General features: G+C 42.3%; 1 protein-coding gene across 3 annotated transcripts in view; it reads right to left on the reverse strand.

The window, feature by feature from the left end:
- LOC135544425 (colorectal mutant cancer protein-like) overlaps positions 1 to 17,649 on the reverse strand; it is a 129,509-nt gene that overhangs the window by 57,177 nt on the left and 54,683 nt on the right. For all 3 annotated transcript variants that reach the window (XM_064972019.1, XM_064972020.1, XM_064972021.1), the window contains 3 exons: positions 14,735 to 14,848; positions 6,688 to 6,830; positions 4,401 to 4,543 (listed from right to left, as the gene is read on the reverse strand). In XM_064972019.1, coding sequence (XP_064828091.1) covers positions 4,401 to 4,543; positions 6,688 to 6,830; positions 14,735 to 14,848 — 400 coding nt within the window. The remainder of the gene's footprint in view (positions 1 to 4,400; positions 4,544 to 6,687; positions 6,831 to 14,734; positions 14,849 to 17,649) is intronic.

Raw genomic sequence — 17,649 nt, forward strand, 5'->3', positions numbered from 1 at the left:
AACCCTTGAATGAGTAAGTGTCCTAAAACTTTTGACCGGCAGTGTATATTTGCTAACATTTCTAAAAACCTGTTTTTTTTGTCATTGTGTTGATTTGTATTTGTATTGATTTATTATGGATCCTGTGATCCAGCAAAATTAAGGCAGTTTATGCGATTTAAAAAAAATTACTATACATTTACAGATTTCACAACACACTGTGTGCCCTCAGGCCCCTACTCCACCACTACCACATATCTACAGTACAAAATCCATATGTACGTGTGTGTAGTGCGTATGTTACCGTGTATGTCTGTGTGTAACAGTATAACTTTAGACCGTCCCCTCGCCCATACCCGGGCGCGAACCAGGGACCCTCTGCACACATCAACAACAGTCACCCACGAAGCATCGTTACCCATCACTCCACAAAAGCCCCAGCCTTTGCAGAGCAAGGGGAACTACTACTTCAAGGTCTCAGAGCAAGTGACGTCACCGATTGAAACGCTATTTAGCACGCACCACCACTAACTAAGCTAGCCGTTTCACATCCGTTACATGTGTATGCGCATGTGTCTGTGACTATGTTCGTTGCTTGACAGTCCCTGCTGTTCCATAAGGTGTATTTTTAAATCTAATTTTACTCCTTGCATCAGTTACTTGATGTGGAATAGAGTTCCATGTAGTTATAGCTCTATGTAGTACTGTGCACTTCCCATAGTCTGTTCTGGACTTGGAGACTGTGAAGAGACCTCGTGGCTTGTTTTGGGGGGCATTCATGGGTGTCTGAGCTGTGTGCCACTAGTTCAAACAGACAGCACGGTGCATTCAACATCTTAATACCTCTCATAAATACAAGTAGTAATAAAATCAATCTCTCCTCCACTTTGAGCCAGGAGAGATTGACATGCATATTGGCTCTTTATGTACATCCAAGGGTCAGCTGTGCTGCCCTGTTCTGAGCCAATTGCAATTTTCCTAAGTCTGTTTTTGTGGCACCTGACCACATGACGGAACAGTAGTCCAGGTGCGACAAAACCAGGGCCTGTAGGACCTGCCTTGTTGATGTTTAGTTAGAGTGCTACTTTATTATGGACAGACTTCTTCCTATCTTAGCTACTGTGGTATCAAAATGACAGTTTTACAATCTAGGGTTACTCCAAGCAGTTATATCACCTCAACTTGCTCAATTTCCACATGATTTATTCTAAGATTTAGTTGAGGTTTAAGGTTTAGTGAATGAATTGTCTCAAATACAATGATTGTAGTTACAAAAAATATTTAGGACTAACTTATTCCTTGCCACCCACTCTGAAACAAATTGCAACTTTTTGTTAAGTGTTGCAGTCATTTCAGTCGCTGTAGTAGCTGACATGTATAGTGTTGAGTGATCCGCATAGATACACTGGCTTTACTCAAAGTCAGTGGCGTGTCATTAGTAAAGATCGAAAGAAGTAAGGGGCCTAGCAGCTGCCCTGGGCAATTCCTGATTCTACCTGGATTATGTTGGAGCGGCTTCCATTAAAGAACACCCTCTCTGTTCTGTTAGACAGATAATATAGCATGGGGTGTAAAGCCATAACAAATACATTTTTCAAGCAGCAGACTATGGACCGATAATGTCAAAAGCTGTACTAAAGTCTAACAGAACAGATCCCCCCAATATTTTTATCATCAATTCCTCTCAGCCAATCAGTAATTTGTGTAAGTGCTGTACTTGTTGAATGTCCTTCCCTATAAGCATGCTGAAACTTTGTTGTCAATTTGTTTACTGTAAAATAGCATTGTATCTGGTCAAACACCATTTTTTCTAAAAGTTTACTAAGGGTTGGTAACAGGCTGGTTGGTCGGCTATTTGAGCCAGTCATGACTTTTGGTTCCCTCCATATCAAATCAAAGTTTATTTGTCACGCACGCCGAATACAACCTTACAGTGAAATGCTTACTTACAAGCCCTAACCAACAGTGCAATTTGAAGTAAAAAAAAATTGGTATTAGGTAAACAATAGATAAGTAAAGAAATAAAAAAATACAGTCAAATGAAAGTGGCCATATACAGGTGGTACAGGTAGAGAGTCAATGGGCGGGGGCACCGGTTAGTCGGGCTAACTGGGGTAATATGTACATGTAGGTATAATTAAAGTGACTATGCATAGATGATAAACAGAGTAGCAGCAGGGTAAAAGAGGGGTTGGGGGCACACACCTTCTAGTAGGCTTAGACTGAAGATATGGCAAATAAGAGTGGCAATATCATCTGCTATTATCCTCAGTCATTTTCCATTGTCAGACCCCTGTGGCTTGTCATTGTTGATAGACAACAACAAACTATTTACAGAATTCAAAATTACAATGCTTGTCTTTCATAATTTGGTCAGATGTATAGTGTCAGCGTTTGTTGCTGGCATGTCATGCCTACGTCTGCTAATCTTGCCAAAAAGAAAATCATTAAAAAGGTAGTTGGCAATATCAGTTGGTTTTGTGATGAATGAGCCATCTGATTCAACAAATGGAGCTCAGTTTGCCTTTTTTCCCTAAATTTATTTTAAGGTGCTCAAGTTTTTTTCATTTATCTTTGTTTCATAGTGTAGTTTCTTCTTCTTTTTATTCAGTTTAGTCACATGATTTCTCAATTTGCAGGACGTTTGCCAATCGGTTGTGCAGCCAGACTTATTTGCCATTCCTTTTGCCTCATCCCTCAACCATACCATTTTTTCAATTTCTCATTAATCCATAGGGTTATAACAGTTTTTACAGTCATTTCCTTAAATGGGTGCATGCTTATTAGTAACTGGAATAAGCAATTTCATAAATGTATCAAGTGCAAAGTCTGTTGTTTTCTCCTCATTACACACCACGGACCAACAAACATTCTTTACATCAACAACATATGAGTCACTACAAAACGTATTGTATGACCTCTTTTACACTATATTAGGCCCAGCCTTCAGAATATTGGTTTTCCTAGATACATTGTGATCATCAGATGATGAAAAAATAAAAGTAATGTTTATTTCTATAATAAGGCTGTACCGTAACAAATGTGGAAAAAGTCAAGGGGTCTGAAAACTTTCCGACTGCACTGTACAATTTCAGTAGCCTTAGAGTGACGGACTGTGCCATCCCCACTGCCCCCACAATGGATCAGTCCACTCAGGCAGGCGCCAATCAGACAGGTGTCTTGTACCCCATGATTGAGGCAATTTGTTTTGCTACTGCCCAACTAAAGAAATCTTGGTCGGCCAACAGCCTATCAGTAAACTATCAACCAGTCGACTAAATGGGGGCAGCCCTAAAAGGCATGTACCACTTTCAAAGCTTCAGTTCCCTATTCACTGTGTCATCTTCATATCTCCAGAAGGAATCAAATTGGCTCATCAGAAACTAATTTAAATTTGCATATAAATAAAAGCCCTGCAAAGCATCCAATACCCCCATGCCGATGGTGAGCACCTGCTGCCATACTGCATCCACAATGATGATGATTATTAGTATCATCCCAGACCTCGACAAACATAGCCTGGGTACATTGTGTGGAATATGGAAATGTGGAGAGCGACTTAGACGTTTTTCCATATGTCCCCCCTTCTCCTACCGCTGGAGGGGCAAAGTAAATGCAGGTTTTGCCAACAATTCGAAAGTAATTAGTGCTGTGCGAACGAACGTGATGATTAACAAAACTTAATCCTTGTGTGTGTGTGTGTGTGTGTGTGTGTGTGTGTGTGTGTGTGTGTGTGTGTGTGTGTGTGTGTCGGCTACAGCTAGAGACAAAGACCCGTAATGAATGAAAAATTTGTTTTTCTTCTCTCTCTCTCTCTGCTCACCGTTGAGAAGAAGAGAAACCAATGAAGCTCTTTACCATTGACAAGTGATTGCTGGGTGCACTCAGCACCATTGATAGAGGGGAGAATAAATAACGTCTCGAAGAAACTGCTGCACGGACTCTGCTGAATCAATTTTCCATTGTGGGAGTGTGCATGCGAGCACACATGCGCACACGCAGTCACATACACACACGCACATAACTGCTCCTCATTCGATCTCCGCTAGAAGCCGATAATTGTGTACTGGGTGTCATCAACCCTATAGCAGTTGGTTGGCAACAGGCCATCCATCAAGGGAGGATATGCACAGATACTGTAGGTCACAGAGTACATCTATGGGCACAGATAGGTAACAGTCTCTCCATGGGAGAGATGATTCATATGAACCACTGATCGAAGCAGTTATTAGTGAAACAGAAAAGCGAAGATTAGCCTGAGAGCATAAACACATTCATTCTACTGATGGAGTGGAGCAAACTCCGGCTTGGTTGTGAATGTGTCAACTAAACCATAGAACGAGGGTATTCAGAGCAAGTCAAACTCATTTATAAGAGTTGTATGTGGGTTTACAGTCAAGCACTGCAGTGTCCTTTCTTACCCATGTTGGCGGTCGCCAGGGTGGAGTGGTTTTCAGCCAGTGAGACGGAGGCCACGTCCTGGTCGATGCTGCGTCCGTCCTCGTTGACCTCGTGCTGGCTGTGGCTGAGCTCCGAACGCAGCTCCGAAAACTCATCCTCCTCCCTGAGGGGCAGAGGGTCACTGAGTTATGTCGGAGTTAGGGCAAAGTGATATGCCACTAGCCTTGTTGACATATGTGTTTGTGGTTCGATAACACTGTAATTTCTTGGCATGATGGCAAACAGACGAGTCAGCTAAAGCATAAAACTGATTTGGCAACCAGGCGGGTGTGACAATTCCCTGCAAAGTTTTTTTTTTTTACTTCAATGGTGTTGTCATGACCACACACACACACACACACACACACACACAGTGTGTGAGGTCTAAGGGCTTTTCTGGGGAGTGTCTGAACCAGATGATGGTGTATAGAATCGATCAGTGGGAATGAGAAATCATTTTGTTTTGTAGGGCATCAGCTATTCATCTTACAATAGAAACAGTAAGTGTGTAGATGTAACATCATGCCAATCTTAAGCCTTGAGTATAGTTAACATGGTTAATATCTGGAAAAACGACCTGAGAAAACCTACAGTATAATAGGTCCTTTGATTCAAGCCCTCTGAGATCCAGCCTATATACTGTAAGTTTAGCATCCGTTGGTTGTATTTTGCCGTTTTACAGGTTATTTCATGTGATTAGCTATGACTTATTAAACATGGAAATTATGCCTTTCATATAATGTGTGGCGAGAATTTGTCCTTTTCAAATATGCACACTTTCCACATGAATATGCAAGCTGATTAACTCTATACAGCACGTAAACACGCACGTGTTTGTGTATTCGTGCTTCAGATGAGAACCCTATGCAATTAAGCAATAGTGACGTCCCAGTCTGAACTTCTCAGGCATAAGTATTCAAATATATGCACAAGCATGAAGATCATGTGTAGTTTTAATGAGAGGAAAGCTCCCGGTGTGACCAACCTGCAGGAGAAATGTCAGATCTAAGAAGTGCAGTGTTTACACGTCTGTGAGACTGAGCACATCGGATGATCTATTCGATGAAGCACGGACACCCCACACCTATGTTGATACCACTTGTCCTCCCTTGCAATGACGGCTAGATATATTTGTCGAGGAACATTCCTAGATCCGAATGAAAGCAGCACACATTTCCACATTTTGAATGAATGTTGATACTTGTGCCTGTGTCTCGGATACTGTATTTTGTCTGCCACACATGCCTGGAGTTGCATTGGAATAATGGATTCTATCCAAACTCTATCCTATAGGTCTATGTATGTAATACAGAAATAAACAATATTGGTGAAAGTAGTACTGCAGTAAACAACGTCACTGCTGCTACCAAACACTAATATGTAACATCTTGCCTGTCGCTCTCAATTATAGGGTCGTTTGGTTGCATTTCATTGGTTTGACACAATCTTGATTGCACGTCTGTGAATTAAATAGCCGGGCAATAAATACACATCACATAGTTCTCACAAGGTTGGCAAATAGAATGTACTGACTCACGCTGTTATGTACTGTTCTGACAACATGAAGCAAGATACACTGATTTGGCATGGCACCGTTTATGCATGGCACCGTTTATGCAAACATAAACACACACAAACAGAGAATGAAAGAAAACAGATTCAAAAAATTCCCCTTCTCCAAAATTCACAAGAATCTATTACCTAATAAAAAAAACAGGGTAACACTTTATTTGGATAGTCTATAGAGCATCTACAGATGGCCTCACAGTAACTATCTATTTACCCTTAACCTCGCCTTAACCCTTACACTAACCCTTATTCTAAACCTGTAGAGCATCTACAGATGGACAATCCGGACTATCCAAATAAAGTGTGACCAAAACCAGCACGCATTTTGGAAATGGAGGAATTTTGGGGGGCTGCCATTCTTGAGTTCATTCTAATGAGTTGTTTGGTTAATGGTCCTGCTTAGCACTCAACCCAATGCCTATTTGGTCGTTTATTTCCGGTGCACATCAGTGTGTTAAGCACCGGTGGAGAGGGCTGGAGAGGGCACTTGAGCTAGGAAAACAAACACTTACAAGGCCTCTGACGCAAATGCTCCGATTTTGATTTCACTACAATAAGTAAACAACGTCTGTGTGTGTGTGTGTGTGTGTGTGTGTGTGTGTGTGTGTGTGTGTGTGTGTGTGTGTGTGTGTGTGTGTGTGTGTGTGTGTGTGTGTGTGTGTGTGTGTGTGTGTGTGTGTGTGTGTGTGTGCCACCCACCTGATGGTAGTGCCTTGTAGCAGGTCTATCTTCTTGTTGAGCTCAGCGATGATGCTGTGTAGCTCTGTGATCCTCTCCTCGTATCGTAGGGTGGTCCGCTCCTGAACGTCCTCATGCTCCCGCATCAGATAGGACTGCTCACACTGACAAACCACACATTATAAATTTGTTATGACTCAACCCAAGACCATGTTATCCCACTGAGCTAAAGCCTTAATATCCAAACGGCATCCTATTCTGTTATTTGCACATTTTTGAAAGCCGATTCTCTGTTGGTTTGCAAGGTTGGTTGTCTCTCGCACACACACACACACACACACACACACACACACACACACACACACACACACACACACACACACACACACACACACACACACACAGTGTGTAAGGTCTAAGGGCTTTTCTGGGGAGTGTCTACATGGAGCCCAGAGGTTGGGAGAGAGAGAAATGTATGAGCTTTCCCCTCAGCTATATTACAAGTGGAGGATGAGAAGAGGTGAGTGAGAGTGAGAAAGAGAGATCAGGCTTGAGCTCGTGTGTGTCATACTGCGCTTCCTGGAATGACCTCCGCAGATTGGTATGTTTTTCTGGCCTGTGTCAGCGGTTGAACATGAAAATTAAACAAAGCCAGACAAAGAGGGGTCTGCCGAGTGCTTTACACAATGGAACATTAATCAAGCACTAACATTACTGCAAACTATCTCCTACAACTACTATGGACTTATTCACAATGGTTTAGCGTTTTGACAATAATTCCTGTGTTTATGAATACAGAAATCTCCCAAGTGGGGCTCCCGAGTGGCGCAGCGGTCTAAGGCACTGCATGTCAGTGCTAGAGGCGTCACTACAGACCCTGGTTCGATTCCAGGCTGTATCACAACCGGATGTGATTGGGCGTACAATTGGCCCAGCGTCGTCCGTTTAGGGTTTGCCCAAGGTAGGCCGTCATTGTAAATAAGAATTTGTTCTTAACTGACTTGCCTAGTTAAATAAAGGTTAATAAATCCTCTAGTGACTCCCCATCCCGCATGCGGGAGCGTAATCATCGCCTGACACTAATTAGCATAACGCAACGGACATAAATATTCCTAGAAAATATTCCTATTCATGAAAATCACAAATTAAATATATTGAGACACAGCTTAGACTTTTGTTAATCACCCTGTCATCTCAGATTTTCAAAATATGCTTTACAGCCAAAGCTAGACAAGCATTTGTGTAAGTTTATCGATAGCCTAGCATAGCATTTTGTCCAGCTAGCAGCAGGTAACTTGGTCACGGAAATCAGAAAAGCAATCAAATTAAATTGTTTACTTTTGATGAGCTTCGGATGTTTTCACTCACGAGACTCCCAGTTAGATAGCAAATGTTCCTTTTTTCCAAAAATATTATTTTTTGTAGGTGAAATAGCTCCGTTTGTTCTTCACGTTTGGCTGAGAAATCGCCCGGAAATTGCAGTCACGAAAACGGTGAAAAATATTCCAAATTAGCTCCATAATATCAACAGAAACATGGCAAATGTTGTTTATAATCAATCCTCAAGGTGTTTTTCAAATAACTCTTCGATAATATATCCATCGGGACAATTAGGTTTTCAGTAGGACCGATTAGAGTAATGGCTACCTCTGTATTTTATGCGAGAATCTCTCTGGGAGCATCAGGTGACCACTTGCGCAATGTAGCCGCTTACGGGTATTCTTCAACATAAATTAGTAAAACTACGTCACAATGCTGTAGACACCTTTGGGAATACGGAGAAAAGGTAATCTGGTTGATAGCCCATTCACTGCTCAATAGGGACACATTGGAACGCAGTGCTTTCAAAACATGAGGCACTTCCGGATTGGATTTTCTCAGGCTTTCGCCTGCAACATCAGTTCTGTTATACTCACAGACAATATTTTTTACAGTTTTGGAAACTTTAGAGTGTTTTCTATCCTAAGCTGTCAATTATATGCATATTCTAGCATCTTGTCCTGACAAAATATCCCGTTTACTACGGGAACGTTTTTTTCCCCGAAAATGAAAATACTGCCCCCGAGTCACAACAGGTTTTAAATAAATAAAAAATGACTTTTCTTTTTATCACACTGCCAAATGAATGTGACAAATATCATAGAATTGCATGATGTTGATAGAAAAAGCATAAACCTCTGTCATGCAGAACATTGAGTCGTGTGGAATATAGCTGGGATGATACAATTTAAATTATCGCAGGCATTTTACTGACATCGTTCATTACGAAATGTGGCCTATAGTAGATAAGATAAGTAAATAAGTTTGCTAATATGGGTGATTGTTAATGGGACAACTGATGAGTACAACCATCCAACAAGTAGTAGTAGTAGTAGTAGTAGTAGTAGTTTAAAGGTGTCATGCCCTGACCATAGAGAGCCCTTGGGGTTTTAGGTCAGGGTGTGACTAGGGGGGTTTCTAGGTATTATATTTCTATGTTGGTGTGTGTGTATGGTTCCCAATTGGAGGCAGCTGATGATCGTTGCCTCTAATTGGGGATCATACTTAGTGTGTCCTTTTTCCCACCTGCGATGTGGGATATTGTTTTGTTTGACTGACAATGTGCGCTACGTATTTCACGATCGTTATATCTGTGTTGTTTTGGAAGTGTCACAATCATTAAAATGTGGAACTCTACTCACGCTGCGCCTTGGTCTAATTATTCATACGACGGTCGTGATAAAAGGATCATTTAAAAACCTACGGTGCATATTGTTATAAACATATTGTTCTATTTGTCATTATGCCATAAATTCAGACAATATATGGAATTTTATCCATATCGCCCAGCTTTAGTGTAGAATCTTTCTATATGCGACCTTCTAAACATTGCGCCCCATTGAAAAAGTCTAAGACCAAGGTTTCTGAGAGTAGGATTCAAAGGTCAATAGGTCAAAAGTCAGAAGCTTGGGGAGTTAGGGGTGTACTTCATCCTAAACAAAAATGTCTGTGTGTAAAAGGTCGGGGGTTCAGGTGACGAGGTATGTGCCTTAGGCTGACACAGCCATCAAAGTCCCCACGTTGAGACAAGAGCCCCAATGTGTGTGTGTGTTATCCTGGGTTGAGTCAGGAGTCCTCCAGTTAAAAGGCCAGCAGTGGCAATTAAAATAGCTGAGTGGCTTTAGCTCCCTACCCCTTGGAAAGCTGCAGGGACAAATAGTAGCTTCCACTCAGCCATTATCAGGTCACACAGTATGACACGTGTCACCAACTGTCATAACACCCGTCCACTGATGCCCAGAGGCACAACAGTCTCTGATAGGAAGTGACATGTGGTTTATGGCCAGGGCAAAAACATATTTTGAGAGCAGTTTGGATCTGACCTTCATAGGCTGTTTTCAATCAAGATCTCAGCGATCACTGCCTCATTGCCTGCATCCGTAATGGGTCTGCGACCAAACAACCACCCCTCATCACTGTCAAACGCTCCCTGAAACACTTCTGCGAGCAGGCCTTTCTAATCGACCTGGCCGGGGAATCCTGGAATGACATTGACCTCATCCCGTCAGTAGAGGATGCCTGGCTATTCTTTAAAAGTGCCTTCCTCACCATCTTAAACAAGCATGCCCCTCTCAAAAAATGTAGAACTAGGAATAGATATAGTCCTTGGTTCACTCCAGACCGGTCTGCCCTTGACCAGCACAAAAACATCCTGTGGCGTTCTGCATTAGCATCGAATAGCCCCCGTGATATGCAACTTTTCAGGGAAGTCAGGAACAAATATACACAGGCAGTTAGAAAAGCGAAGACAAGCTTTTTCAAACAGAAATTTGCATCCTGTAGTACTAACTCAAAAACGTTCTGGGACACTGTAAAGTTCATGGAGAATAAGAGCACCTCCTCCCAGCTGCCCACTGCTCTGAAGCTAGGAAACACTGTCACCACCGATAAATCCACTATAATTGAGAATTTCAATAAGCATTTCTCTGGCTGGCCATGTTTTTCACCTGGCTACCCCTACCCCGGTCAACTGCCCGGCACCCTCCACAGCAACCCACAGAAGCCCCCACCAAATCCAGACAGCTGATGTTCTGAAAGAGCTGCAAAATCTGGACCACTACAAATCAGTCGGGCTAGACAATCTGGACCCTTTCTTTCTAAAATTATCTGCCGAAATTGTTGCAACCCCTATTACTAGCCTGTTCAACCTCTCTTTCGTATCGTCTGAGATTCCCAAAGATTGGAAAGCTGCCACGGTCATCCCCCTCTTCAAAGGGGGTGACACTCTAGACCCAAACTGCTGCAGACCTATATCTATCCTACCCTGTCTTTCTAAGGTCTTCGAAAGCCAAGTTAACAAAACGATTACTGACCATTTCGAAATCCACCGTACCTTCTCCTCTATGCAATCTGGTTTCAGGTTCTAAACGACATCATAACCGCCATCGATAAGAGACATTACTGTGCAGCCGTATTCATCGACCTGGCCTAGGCTTTCGACTCTGTCAATCACAATATTCTTATTGGCAGACTCGACAGCCTTGGTTTCTCAAATGATTGCCTCGCCAGGTTTACCAACTACTTCTCTGATAGAGTTCAGTGTGTCAAATCGGAGGGCCTGTTGTCCGGACCTCTGGCAGTCTCTATGGGGGTGCCACAGGGTTCAATTCTCGGACCGACTCTCTTTTCTGTATACATCAATGATGTTGCTCTTGCTGCTGGTGATTCTCTGATCAACCTCTACGCAGACGACACCATTCTGTATACTTCTGGCCCCTCCTTGGACACTGTGTTAAGTAACCTCCAGACGAGCTTCAAAGCCATACAACTCTCCTTCCATGGCCTCCAACTGCTCTTAAATGCAAGTAAAACAAAATGCTTACAATTCAATCGATCACTGCCCGCACCTGCTCGCCCGTCCAGCATCACTACTCTAGACGGCTCTGACTTAGAATACGTGGACAACTACAAATACCTGGGTGTCTGGTTAGACTGTAAACTCTCCTTCCAGACTCACATTAAGCATCTCCAATCCAAAATTAAATCTAGAATCGGCTTCCTATATCGCAACAAAGCATCCTTCACTCATGCTGCCAAACATACCCTCGTAAAACTGACCATTCTACCGATCCTCGACTTCGGTGTTGTCATCTATAAAATAGCATCCAACACTCTACTCAACAAACTGGATGCAGTCTATCACAGTGCCATCCGTTTTGTCACCAAAGCCCCATACACTACCCACCATTGCGACCTGTACGCTCTCGTTGGTTGGCCCTCGCTTCATACTCGTCGCCAAACCCACTGGCTACAGGATATCTACAAGTCTCTGCTAGGTAAAGACCCGCCTTATCTCAGCTCACTCGTAGCACGCGCTCCAGCAGGTATAGCTCACTGGTCACCCCCAAAGCCAATTCCTCCTTTGGTCGTCTTTCCTTCCAGTTCTCTGCTGCCCATGACTGGAACGAATTGCAAAAATCTCTGAAGCTGGAGACTCACATCTCCCTCACTAGCTTTAAGCACCAGCTGTCAGAGCAGCTTACAGATTACTGCACCTGTACATAACCCATCTGTAAACAGCCCATCTATCTACCTACCTCATCCCCACACTTTTATTTATTTATTTTGCTCCTGTGCACCCCAGTATCTCTACTTGCACATTCACCTTCTGCCGATCTACCATTCCAGTGTTTAATTGCTATATTGTAATTACTTCGCCACTATGGCCTATTTATTTCCTTAACTTACCTCATTTGCACTCACTGTATATATACTTTTTGTTTTCTTTTGTTCTACTGTATTATTGACTGTATGTTTTGTTTATTCCATGTGTAACTCTGTTGTTGTATGTGTCGAATTGCTACGCTTTATCTTGGCCAGGTCGCATTTGCAAATGAGAACTTGTTCTCAACTAGCCTACCTGGTTAAATAAAGGTGAAATAAAAAATTAAAAAATTAAATAGGCAAGAACTTCTACAAGGGCCAAAGGCTTGGTCTGTCTGTCCTCAATCAGAAGTACATTGTGAGGTGAAAAGCCCACCAAAAGTCTAAAATTATTTTTGTGAGTGGGGAGTTCTGAACAAAAGGTCACCCCAATACAACAGTCAAATAAAAAATCATCCACTTCAGGAAAACATGCTCTTTTGGAGCCAAACATCCTCCGACTTCTAGGCACCACATATCATGGGCATAAACTTGTTTAACTGAAATGTCCTGCATATTTACGACTTTTTAAATTTAGACCAATGAGAGGGTTCAAATGTCAAGAGTGGGCACATCTTACAACAGGTTTTATTTCATATACAGGCTCCATAGCTCCTAACTCAGTACTTCGTCTTCTGAGACAGGCATCATTGACTTGTGTAAATCCTGACTTATAAGGATTCCAGTCATTACTCTCTATGCAGACACTAACAGAATGAGAAGTGTAGATAGTTTGTATCATAAAAAAAGACACTGGAAAGTGGAAATGGGAGCCAAATGTTTCAATTGTCTGCCAGTGCTGATATAGGCCTAGTGCTATCTGTAGAATCTTGGTATGATGACATCACTATCTAATCGATCAGTCTCTCTACAACTACCAATGTCAGGTTTCATTCTATTCACTCCTCTCCAAACACAATGGCATCCAGTGCAAGTACAGTTCAAGCAACTTCTTTATTTTCTTTAACTCATGGCCTATCCCTCTTCATCTAAATCCAGCGGAACAGGTGGGAAACCGACAAACCAAATAGCTTCTAGCAACAATATTGAACACAAATTACAGTAACAGATTGCCTTTTGTTTAAAAACATCACCACGAGGAAAATACCCATAGTCGGTGTAGGTGCCAGCAAAAGTATTCCACAGATCTTTGAACCAGTGCTGTGTCTGTTTGCAGGGTTCCAGGGAGACACGCAGTGGTGGCCCACGGAGAGAGACTGAGTCTAACAGCCTGAGGGAGATGCTTCAGAAGGCCATGTCTGAATAAACAGCTTCTTAATGTAAAGACAATTCCCAAGGCATTTATAGAACAGGTACTCACACAATCTGTCTCGCTATTACACTCATTCCATTAGATAAAAAAATGTTAGCACACCCATTCATTCTGTCCACACACACACACACACACACACACACACACACACACACACACACACACACACACACACACACACACACACACACACACACACACACAGAGAGAGAGAGAGAGGTAGAGCCCAAAACTCCCTCCTAGAAGAGTGCCAGTGTCAATCACTGGGACTGGGAAAACTACAAAGCAGATCGAAGCTAAGCAGTTGGCATGGTTGCTGAGGCTTCCTGGTTCCAGTGACATATGGGGAGTGTTGCTTCATGCCAAATCAATTTCCTCATTATTTAAAAAGCAAAGCTTCTAGTAAATAATACGATACTATGAGCAATGTAATGGGAAAGTGATACCCGATTGCTGAAAATAGTTCCTTTCGAGCGCATGCTAGATAGTAACAATCAAAAGATGATCTCCGTGATGATGTTTATCAGAATTCTGCATCTATTCTCGGACGAGTAACTACTCTGATTGGAGCATAAGGACTGATTGTTTTGGAAGGGAGGGGAGATTTCCAAACACATTCCGATAGGTAAGCCATGCAAATAGGTGCCTATGTGACGCGTCAGCTATTCCTGGATATTCTTCAAAAAACATACAACGAAAGAATATCTTATGTGAAGCCAGTTCAATTCCATTTTACTGTAGTTCTTTAACATCCACCAGAGCAGTTTGGGTAATTATTCAAAGATACAAATCCTACAAAGGAACTTTTGCATACCAGAGAGTTCTAAACCACAGGTGCAGAAAAGAGGAGGGGGAAAGAGGAACCATTTACACAGGGTTTCACAAATGATTGATCATGATGAGAGATCCACTGCAGCTGGCTTATGGACATAAATGTTATTCAGATTTGTAAGGCTTTAGATGAGGTGGTGGTGGTACCCACAGCATTACAGCAATTATCTTGGTATGGGACTTTGAATGGTAAGCTTAAGTTAAGGTAAAAGGTGAGTTCACAATACAGAATATGAATCCATGTGAATATACAATATGTACATATATTGTCCGGTAGAGTACCTGTGCTTTGGCCAGTCTCTTCTCTAGAAGCTCTCTTTCTCTCTCCGTCTGCACCAGCCGCTTGTTCAGCTCCACTAAGTCCCCCTTCCACGAGGCCAGGGCTGTCAGCTGGAGCTACAGAGAAATGGGAGAGAAGAGAGGGTTAGAACCATAACACACACACACACACACACACACACACACACACACACAGGCATGGATACAAGCACACACATACACAGACCAAGTTACAACAGATACAATGATTACAGAGCACACACACTTCCAACCTCCACACTCTCCCTCGAAGAGTTTAAGCCCTGATACAAAACAGAGAGAGCGCTAACACTTTATCATGTGGAGCATGTAGACGTTTCACTTGGGTGGGCTGAGGTGTCACGCACACACACACACACACACACTACTCTATTCAGTTAGCCTGCTCACAGTCATTCTTTAAGCCGTATGCATTTCTAATGCCAAAAATCGACTTAGGCCCACATTTTCCATGGAAAAATATGAACAAGGTTTTTAAATGGTAGATTAAGGCTAACACAATAAACTAAAAAAAACACAGTCCTGCTTTCTCATATCGAGAAGAAAGTCTCACAAAAGATATGCCTAGGGGCATTACATTAGAAAACTCTTACCCCTTACCTCAGCATACTGCAACAGAAAAACACGACAAACTTCTCTGCGACAACCTTTGTTTCATCCTGCAGTGTGGAGGCTTAACTTTCAGAGAGGAATTAGAGCTGTCATGACTAGGCAGCGACTGAGTGCAGATACAAATGGGGCTACATGCCACTAAGCTACAATGAGAGTCCTTTCCAATCTAGACAAAAGGAGCAGACTTGGTTTTCAAGGGAAGAAAAAAAAAGACAGACCAACCTCCATATATACCCAACACAGATCTGTGATGCTAAAGTTAGACTCCCACTGCTAACCTAACTCAAACCAGCCCCTGAGGATTTATTTTCACTACTTGAGTTCTATCTGTAGTACAGTGGTTCCAAAACCTTCTGAGACCAAACTAAACCAATTCTAATTTTCTTGTGGATCTCTAGACAAAGAAATGTTACTTGTTCCTTGTCGATTTTTTTTTACATCACCTTTATTTAACCAGTTGAGAACAAGTTCTCATTTACAACAACGGCCTGGCCAAGAATAAAGCAAAGCAGTTCGAAACATACAACAACACAGAGTTACACATGGAATAAATAAACATACAGTCAATAATACAGTAGAAAAAAATCTATATACAGTCTGTGCAAATTAGGTAAGATTAGGGAGGTAAGGCAATAAATAATAAGTAATTACAATATACCAATTAAACACTGAATGTGCAAGTAGAGATACTGGGGTGCAAAGGAGCAAGATAAATAAATAAATAAATACAGTATGGGGATGAGGTAGTTGGATGGGCTATATTACAGATGGGCTATGTACAGGTGCAGTGATCTGTGAGCTGCACTGACAGCTGGGGCTTAAAGCTAGTGAGGGAGATATGAGTCTCCAGCATCAGTGATTTTTGCAGTTCGTTCCAGTCATTGGCAGCAGAGAACTGGAAGGAAAGGCGGCCAAAGGAGGAATTGGCTTTGGGGTGACTAGTGAGATATACCTGCTGGAGAGAGTGCTACGGGTTGGTGTTGCTATGGTGACCAGTGAGCTGAGATAAGGCAGGGCTTTACCTAGCAGAGACTTGTAGATGACCTGGAGCCAGTGAGTTTGGCAACGAATATGAAGCGAGGGCCAGCCAATGAGAGCATACAGGTCGCAGTGGTGGGTAGTATATGGGGCTTTGGTGACAAAATGGATGGCACTGTGATAGACTGCATCAAATTTGCTGAGTAGAGTGTTGGAGGCTATTTTGTAAATGACGTCGCCGAAGTCGAGGATCGGTAGGACGGTCAGTTTAACGAGGGTATGTTTGGCAGCATGAGTGAAAGATGCTTTTTTGCGAAATAGGAAGCCGATTCTAGATATAATTTTGGATTGGAGATGTTTGATGCGAGTCTCGAAGGAGAGTTTACAGTCTAACCAGACACGTAGGTATTTGTAGTTGTCCACATATTTTAAGTCAGAACCATCCAGAGTAGTGATGCTGGACGGGCATGCAGGTGCAGGCAGCGATCAGTTGAAGAGCATGCATTTAGTTTTACTTGCATTTAAGAGCAGTTGGAATCAACAGAAGGAGAGTGGTATGGCATTGAATCTCGTCTGGATGTTAGTTAACACAGTGTCCAAAGAAGGGCCAGAAGTATACAGAATGGTCTCATCTGCGTAGAGGTGGATCAGAGAATCACCAGCAACAAGAGCGACAGCACAATCTCAAGAAAGAAAAACAGTAAGAATTGTCCGCAACCCACCATTTGGCAAACAGGCTACACAAAAACAATTCAAAACATGCATGTAGTCCATACAGGCTTACAATACTTCAAGGAGAATCTTTTGGACTCAGTACTTTCTACAATAACTCCTGAATAGTACATTCTTGGTGAAAAGTCAGCTACACACTACTCAAAAATAAAGTGTTGTTCATTCACACAACTTCAAGGTGAATATTTTCTTCACACCATTTCACTATTCCTACATTTCTCTATACACAGAACTCCATACAAAGACTATTTTACTACCATGACTCTGGACAGAACAAGTACAGTATGTATTGCTGCATAAGCAGCGGTGTGAATTAATTTACCGGCGATACTGTGTTTCCTCTGCCGTCTCTGATCAGTCCTGAGGGAGAGAAACACTTTGAATTAATCCTCTCAGGAAGTGAGAGGGACTGCAAGGATCACCTGCTATTCAGAATGGGCCATTAACACTCAAGCAGAGAGGGATGGAGGGAGCATTCAAAAAAGTCCTAATTCATAGATAATATAAATCAATCTAGGATTAGATCGATACAGTATTTGCTTTTATATAGATATACT

The sequence above is a fragment of the Oncorhynchus masou genome, chromosome 8 (genome assembly GCF_036934945.1).
Source record: "Oncorhynchus masou masou isolate Uvic2021 chromosome 8, UVic_Omas_1.1, whole genome shotgun sequence".
In the NCBI taxonomy this organism is placed as follows: Eukaryota; Metazoa; Chordata; class Actinopteri; order Salmoniformes; family Salmonidae; genus Oncorhynchus; species Oncorhynchus masou.